Below are 13,543 nucleotides of genomic sequence, written 5' to 3'. Positions count from 1 at the left end.
TAATTTTATATTTTAGTGTTTTGCAATAAATTTATGAGGAAAGTAAAATAAGCTAACATGTTAGAGAGTAAATGGTGCATTGTGGGGGAACAGAGTGACAGAGGGCAATGTTAGACAGAGTGATCCAAACCAGCCTGGACCTGAATTAGTAAAAAGGGAGAGCCAGTTGATGATTGGGGAAAGAAAGTTCCAGAAGAAAGCAATGGCAAATGCATTGGCCCATAGGTAGAAATGAAAGTAATGTTTGATTAAAATAAAAATCTGTGTACTTAAAGGTTCTTAACTTTGAAAACTTGATTATTATTTTACTGTCAAATGTAATACTCTACCAACAATCTTAGTTTACCCTGTAAATTTGAATATTCAAGAAAATTTAACTGTACTGGACAAAAAGCTGTTCCTAAAGTAGTAACTAAAATTTCTATTGGTAGTTCATCTCATGGTAAAATTCCTGAACATGCAATGAAACTAAAGCAGTCATATTTTTGTGCAAAAAATTAAAATTTAAAGTTATCAAGACTGCATTATAAAATTTACAAAAGCCTCCATTAATCAAAAAAAGGGGGGATAGTAGGGTAATATTATGTAAGGGAAAATATCCTATAAGTAAATTACATCTAGAAAATTTTTACTTTACAAAATTAATTTTCATTTGTAATGCTAACAGCAAGACACCCATGAAAAACACACATGATGTCTAAATAAGACAAAGGAAAATAGTTTGGGCAAAAATAAAAAGGATCCCAAATCAATTATATAGAAAAGATTCCTTTATTAACTTTTGGTCGAGAATATGTTTGTATATTTTCAGAAAACAACTCCAAGACCATGTGGATTCCTGCAACAGAGAGGAATTGACAGGTCTGCTCCAACCAGGAAGACAAGAGAAGAAACAGTCCAGAGATGGAAGACTCTGACGACGCCTTGCCACGCTAGCAGTCAGCAGCTGTGCGTCCCAGCAGGTTGCCTAGGACCAAACCAGAGAGGGTTGGACCTGCATTGCCACCATGTGCCCACCATCCAGATATCATTGCTGACATGTACACATAAGGAACTGTTTGACATTGAAACAGGGACTCAGAACTGCTGGACATTGAAATTGGGACTCAAACATATTTTGTTATTATATGTTTATTTCTAGTCTGCAGAGGCAAGATTTTTTAAAGGAAAGAAATGGGGAAAAAATAGATATAGGGGCAAAGAAGCATTGAACAGACTATCAAACTACAGCAGGAAGGCAGGGGAGATTGCGGGGGTGGGGGCTGTAAGAGATCAACCGAAGGACTTGTACGCATGCATATAAGCATAACCAATGGATACAAGACACTGGGGAGGGCAGGTAAAGGCATGTACTGGGGGGTAGAGGAGGCCGGGGGGGGGAGGTCAATGGGGGGAAAAAAGGAGACATATGTACTACTATTTGTAATACTTCAAATAATAATAACAATAATAATAATAATAATAATAATAATAATAAATAAAGGTTCTTAACTTTGGATCATTGGGTCACCTGGGAGTCCTTAAATCTATCCATGCCTGGGTCCACCCATGGGTATGTGGGGCTAATTGGTGAGGGGTATGTTGCATGCATCTGTATTTTTAAAAACCTCCCCAGGTCATTCTAAGGGGCAAACAGGAGGAGAAGCACTGGCCAACCATGGTGAATGTAGAAAGAGTGGTAGGAGATGGGTTCTGACGGGCAGAATGGAGTCCAATCACACAAGCTTCTGAGGATGCTGTGTTAGAGTTTGAGCTACTCTGAAGGTGATTGGAAGCCAATGATAATGAGGATTTAAGCATAAACATGCCATAATCTGACTTAAAAGGAGCTCTTTGGATACTGCTGAAAAGCATGGATGGCAGGAGGAAGGAACAGAGTGAAAATAGCAAAAGCAGTTAAATACACATGTATACTCCAGTGACATGGCAAATACAAATTACCAATGAGGGTTGTCCAGCTAAGGTCCACCAGGGAATACATCCATTAGTGCACTCCAAATTGCACCTGCTCAACTTGGCTACATAGTAAATTGAGTTGGCAGTTACTATTCCATTTCTATCTTAACCTCACAGTCTTTATATGTTAGTCTTTAACATGGACCAATGTTATTCAGTGTTTCTCAACCTTGGTTGCTGATTAGAATAATCTACAGATTGCAAAAAATAATAGTGATGCTGGCTTCACTCTAGAGACTTCAATTCATTGATTTGAGGATTTAACTTGGACAGTGAGAATTTTGTAAAACTCAAGTGATTTTAATACATAGACAGCAGTACGAACCACTGAATTAAACAAACAATAATCCATTAATAGGGAACAGATGTGCTAAAGTTGGCATAGAATTCTGATTTGCTCATAGTTGGTAAGTTTAGCAAAACACAGTCATCTAGTCTTCATGTCCAGGAAATGGAGCCCAGCACAGTGAATCCAGGGTAAATATTATGATTGGGAGTCACCATCCCAAAATAGGAAACGGAATATGGGATGGTTTGCTTGGCCCGAGTACAGCAGCATTGGTGTTTGAGATAAGGTATTTATACTAATATTTATCATTTATTCTAGAAAACAAGCAGAGGTAGGGATCCCCAGCTTTGTATTTCTTTTCAATGAAGGATATCTCTACAGGTTTTTAGTTTTTCTTATGTCTCACAATTTCCTATATTTCCCATACTGTTGTCAAATCCATGAATAACCAAAAAGCTGTGTTAAAGTTACTGGTGTTTTGCAGCCATCCCAAACATGAAGAGGATGTGTGATCAAACTTGAACCTTTCCATGACTGTGGGAGAATTTGATATGGGGCTGGATGACTGGGGGAAGCTGAGTGTTCTTACAGGGATGGGGATCCCCTTTAGAATGGGGTGTAAATGGTGGGACAGGCAGGCTGGGGAGTGGTCTGGGTCACCTTGCAGAGTCTCTTCTGAAGGAAGAGAAATTTAATTTTAAAATATATTTTATTGATTTTTTTACAGAGAGGAAGGGAGAGGGATAGAGAAACATCGATCAGTTGCCTCCTCTATACCCCCTACTGGGGATGTGCCCACAACCAAGGTACATGCCCTTGACCGGAATTGAACCTGGGACCCTTCAGTCCACAGGCTGACACTCTATCCACTGAGTAAAACCAGTTAGGGCAAGTTTAATTTTTTTCAAAGCAAATACTTACTGAGATTTTTATTACATGTAAAGCTGAGACAAAGAAAATAAGGGGTTATATTACTGGATGTACAAGTCAGACATGCAAACTTACTTTTCAATTTTAAGTTCTATTTTGTTATGTTTTTAGTATCTATATTATATTACTTATACTTTTTAGTATTTGAAAACACTCAAATAAATGTCTTTTAAAACATGTTTTGGACTTATGAATGAGAAGCATTTCTCCTCTTCAGGCTGAATTAATGTGCCTGCTATATTTTGAGGTATCAATCTTAAATGTACATATCCTGGAAATCAGTTATAATATATCATACTCTTAGGATTCTTTAAATGTCACAATAAGAAAACATTTCTTTTACCTTCACATAGTTGTACTCTAAGAGAACAAACCGTCTATCAGGAGACACTGAATAATCATTTATAGAATGTCCAAATTGATCCTGTCAATCAAGTAGAAAAAAGAACAGTTAAACAATCTCATTTAACTGCCATTTATCGAGCAGTTATTATGTAGAGGGTATTACTCGAGATATGTGGCTTGTGCCTTGGGAGCTCCCAATCTGGAAAAGATGGCACATTCCCCCACACCAATGACCATGATGAAAGGTGGAAGGTGATCAGGGTTAGAGAACCAGGGAGGGAAGGATTAATTTTAACCAAGAAAAGACAGCTGTGAGAGTGGGGATCAGAAACAGAGAACTTTCTTGGTAGGAAGAACAGCATGAGCAAAAAGGGTATGCATATTTAAAGACTGTCTAAAGGTTAGGTATAACCTGAATACAGTATATGGTATATCAGACGAAGTATAAGCTAAGAGGACATAAAATTCTAAAAATAGCTGGGACTTAAATATAAGAAGCAGAAATATGACTGTTTTGCATATGGATTTGCTAGAATCTTAGCTGTTTTTTACAAAGGTGCTCTGATGACACAGTAACTGAGATGAGATGAGAGGGGTTGTCTCAGCTCTGGATGTGGGCAATGCAGTGATCTGGTCTACGGTATGGAGATAGGGACACAAATTAGAATACTCACTATCATAAGATGAAATAAGCCTTGAACCAGGACTCTACAGTGAGATTGAAATCTGAGAGACACTTGAGAGGTTTTGTTGATTAGCTAAATATGGGGAGGAGTCAAAGAGGATTGACTTGTAGGAGAGCACTATTTACCAAGATAGGGAACTCAGGAAGAGGAACAGGATGCTTTCAGTTTGCTAGGAGAGTGAAGGGGAAATAACTAGTTTAGTTTGGGATACTGAGTTTAAAATGCCTGCAGACCATTCATATGCAGAAGCAAGCAAGCGATTAGAAATAGAGGTTTAGATCATGAGAGGAGGTTAGTGTTAAAAGTGTATACTGGAGAATCAAGGCCAGAAAGAGAATGCTGAGGTTGTGGAAGGGCATGCAAAGTGAGGAGAGGGGCCAGCAAATGAAGACAGAGCTCTGAGGACACTTACATTTAGGAGTATGGGCAGAGGAGGAGGAATCATCAAAGGAGACTAAAAAGTAGCCAAGGCAGGGACCATTCCAAGAAGGAGAGAAAGATCCACTGTGCCATATGCTGCAGAGAGAGTCCAACAGCATGAAAAGATAGTACTCAGAATTTAAAAGGTTATGAAAAAAATCCCCAGAATTTCCTTAAAGTATGAATTAATTATGTGATTAAACATACAAATGTACTGTTCTCCAAGAAAGTGGAGCTGTTTCCATGGTCAGCATTGAATAGCAAGATATTATTTTCTTGTCTGTAGAGATATTCGTGGTCTAAAGAGAGAAAATAACCAGATCAATATTTCAAGTTGCTATTAAACATCTTCTTAAGCTAAAAATTATGCAATAAAAATTTAAGATTCAAGTTTGTACAAATACTAAATAAGCATTTCTAAGTTTAAAAAAACATTAAGTGATGACTATTACACCGGTATGCATTCACTTGTCCATCATTTCTGTGAAGGTTGCAATTCACATTTAAATTTTATAGTACATATCAAAGAAATAAGCTTTCTAGCTTAACTCCCTTTGCACCCTGAAGTAGAAAAATATTCTCTCCTATATGGTTTTAAAAAGCAAGAATATCGTCTCAGTGCCAGAAAAGTGCTCCACAACCTAATTAGTATGAACATAAGCATAAAAATCTGCCTCCTCCCCAAAAAAATCCTTACCTGAAATCCACCGCAAGTTGTAACTCCTCATTCTAATAGTACTTTTTAAATAATCATTTAGAGTGTAGGTCCTGCGAGCATCAGCTATAGCATCATCTGTTGGTTGAAAAAAGAGCCAAATGTTTAGTAAGATGGAATAATCTAAGTTTTGCATAAAATAAACAAATGGATCTCTACAATATACTGGTTACAATATACAAAAATACACTCATAAAATGCAAAGCACATTTTGAAAGATTTCAAACTGGTTGGACGGAGTAAAAACGCATTTAACCACTAAAATGTAAGTAAATGTGTGTTTCACCATATATTAGTGGCTTTCATTATGAAGGTCTAGATCAGTGATGTTCAATGAAAATATAATGTAAGTACACTTTCTAGCGAGCCTTATTAAAAAATTTTAAGATGAAATTAATTTTAATAGCATCTTTTATTTAACCCAATATGTGTAATCAATATTTAAATGCTGTTACTGGGGTCTTTAAAATTCTTTTTTTAATGCTACATCTTTGAAATCCGGTATATATTTTACGATTACAGCATATACTAGTTTGACTAGGGCGATTTCCAGTCAATAGCTGACTGTGGCCATGGCGTAGACACCAGAAGTCTAGATCATCCTTTTTTGAGGCCCTGAGGTCCTCCTCTTTCAAGCCCTCTCCCAATGCACAGACCTTTAAGACATGCTCATTATGCGATTCAGGGATCTTTGTTTGTATGGTCACTTTTTCTTAACTTGGTGGAAGTTTTCATGAAACCTTGCCCTTGATTCTGTAACTATTCAGCTGTCCTAACTCACTGACAATTACTTTTTCTATCTCCTACTTTGACTCTATTTTTTCTCCATTGACCTCTAAGGCAGAAATGCTTTGATACGCAGCCTTCAGCTTTCTGTGCTTCTCTCTATATATTATTCCTTCCAGAGAACTCTGAAGAATGTGACTTCCTGAATTTTAGGCATATTTTCCATTTAAATAAATGACACAATCTGTACTCATTACCACACTCCAAATACGTTTCCCATGATGTGTTGGGGTTTCTTAGTTGACTTGTCCCCTGCTTAATCCTATATCTACCTTATCTAAAAGTATTGTCTTCCTTCCAAAACTAGTTTTCCCTAGAGCAGTGGTCGGCAAACTCATTCGTCAACAGAGCCAAATATCAACAGTACGATTGAAATTTCTTTTGAGAGCCAAATTTTTTAAACTTTAACTTCTTCTAATGCCACTTCTTCAAAATAGACTCGCCTAGGCCGTGGTATTTTGTGGAAGAGCCACACTCAATGGCCAAAGAGCCGCATGTGGCTCGCGAGTCGCAGTTTGCCGACCACTGCCCTAGAGAATTTGTGTGGTTTTAAATTTTTATTGGTGACCCAAGTTCAAAATATGAAAATCATTTTTTTTAAATTTCTTTATTGATTAAGGTATTACATATGTGTCCTTATTCCACCATTACCCCCCAACTCCCACTCATCCCCCACCCCCCTGTGGTCTGTGTCCATTGATTAGGCTTATATGCATGCATATAAGTCCTTTGGTTGATCTCTCCTCCTTACCCCCACTGTCCCCTACCTTCCCTGAGGTTTGACGTTCTGACTGATGTTTCTCTGTCTCTGGATCTATTTTTGTTCATCAGTTTATGTTGTTCATTATATTCCACAAATGAGTGAGATCATGTGATATTTATCTTTCTCTGCCTGGCTTATTTCACTTAGCATAATGCTCTCCATCTCCATCCATGCTGCTGCAAATGGTAAGAACTCCTTCTTTTTTTACCGCAGTATAGTATTCCATTGTGTAGATGTACCACAATTTTTTAATCCACTCATCTGCTGATGGGCACTTAGGCTGTTTCCAAATCTTAGCTATGGTGAATTGTGTTGCTATGAACATAGGGGTGCATATATCCTTTCTGATTGGTGTTTCTAGTTTCTTGGGATATATTCCTAGAAGTAGGATCACTGGGTCAAATGGGAGTTCCATTTTTAGTTTTATGAGGAAACTCCATACTGTTCTCCACAGTGGCTGCACCAGTCTGCATTCCCACCAGCAGTGCACGAGGGTTCCTTTTTCTCTGCATCCTCGCCAGCACTTGTCATTTGTTGACTTGTTGATAATAGCCATTCTGACAGGTGTGAGATGGTATTGCATTGTTGTTTTGATTTGAATCTCTCTGATGATTAGTGACTTTGAGCAGGTTTTCATATGTCTCTTGGCCTTCCTTCTGTCTTCTTTTGAAAAGTGTCTATTTAGATCAGTTGCCCATTCTTTGATTGGGTTGTTTATCTTCTTTTTGTTAAGCTGCATGAGTTCCCTGTAAATGTTGGAGATTAAACCCTTATCATTGATATCATTGGCAAATATGTTCTACCATGCAGTGGGCTTTCTTGTTGTTTTATTGATAGTTTCCTTTGCTGTGCAAAAGCTTTTTATTTTGATGTAGTCCCATTTGTTTATTTCCTCTTAAGTTTCCATTGCCCTAGGAGCAGTATCAGTGAAGAAATTGCTTTGGCATATGTCAGAAATTTTTCTGCCTATGGATTTCTCTAGTATTTTTATGGTTTCCCATCTCTATGTTTAAGTCCTTGATCCATTTTGAGTTTATTTTTGTGTATGGTGTAAGTTGGTGGTCTAGTTTCATTTTTTTGCATGTATCTGTCCAATTTTCCCAACACCATTTATTGAAGAGACTGTCTTGATTCCATTGTATGTTCATGCCTCCTTTGTCAAATATTAATTGAGCATAGTGATTTGGGTTGATTTCTGGGTTCTCTATTCTATTCCATTGATCTATATGTCTGTTCTTGTGCCAATACCAGGCTGTTTTGAGAACAGTGACTTTGTAATACAGCTTGAAATCTGGTATTGAGATCCCACTTACTTTGTTCTTCTTTCTCAGGATTGCAGTGGCTATTCGGGGTCTTTTTTTATTCCAGATGAATTTTTGGAAAGTTCATTCTAGGTCTGTGAAATATGCCATTGGTATTTTAATAGGAAGTGCATTGAATTTATAGATTGCTTTGGGTAGTATGGACATTTTGATGATGTTGATTCTACCAATCCATGAACATGGTATGTTCTTCCATCTGTTTACATCTTCCTCTATCTCTTTTTTCAGTGTCCTGTAGTTTTCCACGTATAGGTCTTTTACCTTCTTAGTTAAGTTTATTCCTAGGTATCTTAATTTTTTTGGTGCGATGGTAAATGGGATTGCTTTTTTAGTCTCTCTTTCTGTAAGTTCACTATTGGTGTATAGAAATGCCATAGATTTCTTGGCGTTAATTTTGTATCCTGCTACATTGCCGAATTCATTTATTAAGTCTAATAATTTTTTGATGGAGTCTTTAGGGTTTTCTATGTACGGTATCATGTCATCTGCAAATAAGGACAGCTTTACTTCTTCTTTTCCAATTTGGATGCCTTTTATTTCTTTTTCTTGTCTTATTGCAATGGCTAGTACTTCCAGCACTATGTTGAACAGGAGTGGTCAGAGTGGGCATCCCTGTCTTGTTCCTGTTCTTAGGGGAAATGGTTTTAGTTTGTGCCCATTGAGTATGATGTTGGCTGTGGGTTTGTCATATATGGCTTTTATTATGTTGAGGTATGATCCTTCTATTCCCACCTTGCTGAGAGTTTTTATCAAGAAAGGGTGTTGGATTTTGTCAAATGCTTTTTCTGCATCAATTGATATGACTAAGTGATTTTTATCTCTCAATTTGTTTATGTGATGAATCATGTTTATTGATTTGCGAATATTGTACCATCCTTGCATCCCCAGGAAAAATCCTACTTGGTCATGGTGTATGATCTTTCTGATGTACTGCTGGATCCGATTTGCTAGAATTTTGTTGAGGATTTTGGCATCTATGTTCATGAGGGATATTGGTCTGTAATTCTCTTTCATTGTGTTATCTTTATCTAGTTTTGGTATTAGGGTGATGCTGGCTTCATAGAAGGAGCTTGGAAGTGTTCCTTCTGAACATCATTTTTGATGTTTCCCTCTCTTTTACCATTATCCCCATCCAAACAATCCTCTAGAGTCTTCCTGTGAAATCTTTTTTCCCAAGTATCCCTGGCATAGGTTTCTCTCTAATCCAATCCCTCCACTGCACAGCCACTAGAATGGTTTTTCTAAAATGCCACTTTCCTCCTGGTGATCTCTTCCTCAAAATCTTTCAATGATTTGCCACTGCCTGCAGGAAGATTCAGACTCCTCAGCCTGGTATTTGTGGCCTCCACAATCTAACATGAGATTTCCTTTCCAACCTCATTTCCAGTCTCTCCTGTATGAACCTTCTTACCTAGCCACACTGATCTGCCTACTGAACCCAACAGATCTTCTGAGGCTTTTCTGCCTCTGTTTCTTGTCCTGAGCCACTTCCCTGCAATGTCTTCAACTGCTTCCCTGGCTGTCACAATGCTCCACCCTCCAATTCCCACCTCTTCACGGAAACTTCAATTCTAACTTCTCTGACTTTTGCCCCACTCTGCTCATTTGGCTCTTATAACAATAACCTGTACTGATAACTGTTTTTCCAGGCCTACCAGCCTACCTGTGTGGTATACACAGGTAGGCCAAGTAGGGCCTTATTTATTTATTTATTTATTTATTTATTTATTTATTGCATCAATCTTAGCTCCTAGCACAGTTCTATGCCTTAGTAAGTAGGCACACACAAAAAAAGTTTTTGTTTTTTGAGTGACATAGGATATCTTCCAACAAGCATAGTCAAGACAATGTGATTCTTCTTCCTCAATCCCAGATCTTCCACTGATAACAAACAACCTAAAGTCTTTTTTTCTAAATTCTCTACTGCTTCCACAAGCAAGCAAACATATACTTACAAAATCAGCCACCATCATAATATTCCTACAGTGGCAATTCTTACTCTTTGGGGATTGTAAAGCTAGCAATAACTTGTCTAGTTAATTTTTTACAGCCTGTGGAAATGTTATTCTCTTATAGGAAATCTTCTTTCAAAATATATTCTTAAGACTTTATTTCTTTTGATCTTATCACACAATCTTGATTATGCCTATAAAAGCTTTAGTTTTAAGTAGGTAAAATCGCCACATTTCTGCTTTATTACTTCATGGATTTAAACCTAGTTTCTTAATTAAGTAAAAGAGGTTTGTTTTTTTAGGAAAACAAACACCTTTTTTTTTTCTTTTTTTTTCAAAATCAGGTTTGCATTTCACCTCTGAAAGTTAGTAAGATATTTCTGTTTGTAAGCAGAAATAAAGCAAATGAATAAAACCAGCCTTTGGATTTGGCAACATTCAAACAAGAGTAAAGCCTCCGGCCACAGAAAATATTACGTGAAACTTATATTGGATTATAAAACTACAAATCTAGATTTGTCCACTAAATGCCTTCAGTTGTTTGTATTCATCCACTCAGTCTTTCATACATCAAATAGCTAGGAAGTGAGTACTAAAAATACTGTTGAGAATATATAACCTGCTACCAAGAGATATCTAAAATATACATAACACACATCCCTAAATTAGTATAAATCAAGATATAAATGGTTATAGACATTCGCAGTCCTAATATTATCTGCTAATGCTTATATTTAGATAGACCTATACATAGAGCCTACCTCACATTTTTAATATAGAGCAATGGACTGAATGTTTGTGTCCCATAAAAATTCATATGTTGAAATCTAAACTCCAATGTGATGGTGTTAGGAGACGGGGCCTTTGGGAGGTGACTAGGTCATGAGGGTGGAGTCCTCATGAATAGAATTAGTGTCCTTAGAAAAGTGACTCCACCATGTGATGACACAGGAAACGGGCCCTCACCAGACACCGGACACTGAATCCGCCAGTGTCTTAGACTTCCTCATCTCCAGAACTATGAGAAATAAATGTTTGTTGTTTAGGTCACCCAGACTATGCTAAGCTGATACAGCAGCCTGAATAGACTAAGCCGTATCTCTATATAATACTGTAAAAGTCTAATATGCAAATCCACTGAATGGCAGAACACCTACCACTGTGATGTGCACTGACCAACAGGGGGCAGACACTCAACGCAGGAGCTGCCTCCTGGTAGTCAGTGCACTCCCACAGGGGGAGCGCCGCTCAGCCAGAAGCCCTGAGCAGGGCACATAGCTGGCTAGCACAGTGGTGGTGGCGGGAGCCTCTCCCCCTCCGCAGCAGTAGGACATCCTCTGAGGGCTCCCGGACTGCCAGAGGGCACAGGCCGAGCTGAGAGACCACCCCCCCCGCCCCCGAGTACACAAATTTCATGCACTGGGCCTCTAGTATATAAAAAGCAGACATATCCCCACAGAACATCTATCACAGATTCTTGGTTTTGCAAGAAGAGAATGAATTGAGTATCTCTAATTAGATCACACACGGTATTTACCCAGATTTCCCAGAATAATACAATTACATCTGAAATATTGTTAATTGTCACCTGCTGCCCAGAGTGCTGCCCTTCACATTCATAACGGGCCTCTCACTGAGCACTTACTTGCCCTCCTCAGACACTGCTGGGCTCATTTTCCATTAGGCCATAGCTTTTCTAAAGCCATCCTCTACCATGCTCAGCCTCCTTTCTGCTCAAAAAAGGCCCAGCGTGATTTTGACCCATCTGCTCAATGTTCCAGATATCAACATTGATGCCACACTCTTGCTATGGCCCATAACACCCATGCCAGGCTCAGCCCCCCCTTGTTCTGTGTTGGTTCACTCAGCTCCTTTACAATGACCCTGCGAGTCAGCTTCCACATCCTGGCTACCCAGCCCAGAACAGCGTTGCTAAATTGGAGCAAGTAGAGCAACAAATGTTCCTTGTCTTTTGCCTTGCCATTTGATAAGCAGTGTACATTGGAAGACACGTTTGAAACATCTAGCTAAGCGAGTTCTGTGAGATGTGAGTGCCAAGTCCAGGTTTTGACCTTTAGCAAGTTCACAGCTTGCTGCCAAGTTACAACCTATTCTGTCAAACAGAGGACATGCCCACGTCTCTCCTTCCTGTCTACTTGCTCACTGACAGGGCGCTGCTGCGGCAACAGATGAAGGGCTTTGGCTGCTTGTGTGGTTTTTCTGGTGGGCCTGGGACATGTCGTTCATTTGACTTATCAGTTCAAAGCACTGTGCTAGCCAAGTAGAGCAGTTAATCATATGTTATCTGTCAGCATATATAGAAACTCTCAGATTCACATTAAAAATAATTTAAAATTTCTTCAATTTAAAAATTTAAAAAAAGGTTAACAACTTTATATACTACTTCTTTGATGAGAGCAACCATTAGGTTGAACCATATGAAAATGCCATTTTCATCAGTCAAAGCTGGTAGAATAGCAGCTTCTAAAATGGTTCAACCTGCCTTGGCTGGTTTGGCTCAGTGGATAGAGCATCAGCCTGCAGACTCAAGGGTCCCAGGTTTGATTCCGGTCAAGGGCATGTACCTTGGTTGCGGGTACATCCCCAGTGCGGGGAGGCAGCTGATTGATGTTTCTCTCTCATCGATGTTTCTAGCTCTCTCTCCCTCTCCCTTCCTCTCTGTGGAAAATCAATAAAATATAAAAAAATAAATAAAATAAAATTGTTCAACCTGAGGATGAATTCTCATCAAAGTGTGTGGTCACCTAATGAATCCTTGCTGTGGGATCAAAATTACTACTGAGTACAAGTAATTCCAGAATGGCAAGATCCAAGTAAGAGAGTAATGTAGTCCCACGGAATATTCTTGCTTTGATCAGTTGTTCCTTTATGGTTACAGGATATTTTGAATATTTTTATACTCATTAATAATAAACTTTTTTGTCTGTATTAAGCTATCCTATCTAATAAAAGAGTAATATGCAAATTGACCATACCTCTGCTACACCCACAAGCCACATCCACAAGCCACGCCCACAAGCCAATCAGGAGCAAATATGCAAATAAACCCAACCAAGATGGCTGTGGCCACAGAGAGCAGGAGGGAGGCTTGGGTTTCCCCGGCAATGGAGGAAGCCAAGCTTTCCGCCTGCCCTTGCTGGCCCAGGCCTCCACTCCAGGCTACAGAGTTTCAATTATAGAGGATAAATAAATTCCAACAAAAATGGTGGCAGCCACAGAGCTGGAGAGAGCAGGAGGCTAGGGTTGCCCCTGGTGATGGAGAAAGCCAAGCTTCTGTAGCCCTGGCCTGCTTTGGCCTCTGCTACAGGCTACAAAGTTTCAATTATAGAAGATAAATAAATTCCAGATCCCAGAGCCT

General features: G+C 38.8%; 1 protein-coding gene across 1 annotated transcript in view; it reads right to left on the bottom strand.

Annotated features, from left to right (window-relative positions):
* DPP4 (dipeptidyl peptidase 4) overlaps window positions 1–13,543 on the bottom strand; it is an 89,499-nt gene that overhangs the window by 57,867 nt on the left and 18,089 nt on the right. Inside the window, exons 3-5 of the mRNA XM_080668218.1 lie at window positions 5,324–5,419; window positions 4,834–4,925; window positions 3,519–3,599 (exon numbers count right to left, since the gene is read on the bottom strand). Of these exons, the coding sequence (XP_080524344.1) occupies window positions 3,519–3,599; window positions 4,834–4,925; window positions 5,324–5,419 (269 nt within the window). The remainder of the gene's footprint in view (window positions 1–3,518; window positions 3,600–4,833; window positions 4,926–5,323; window positions 5,420–13,543) is intronic.

This window comes from Plecotus auritus, assembly GCF_963455305.1.
Source record: "Plecotus auritus genome assembly, chromosome: 5".
NCBI lineage: Eukaryota > Metazoa > Chordata > Mammalia > Chiroptera > Vespertilionidae > Plecotus > Plecotus auritus.
Note: the sequence above shows the minus strand (reverse complement) of the source record. Positions and strands in the feature narration are given on the sequence as shown.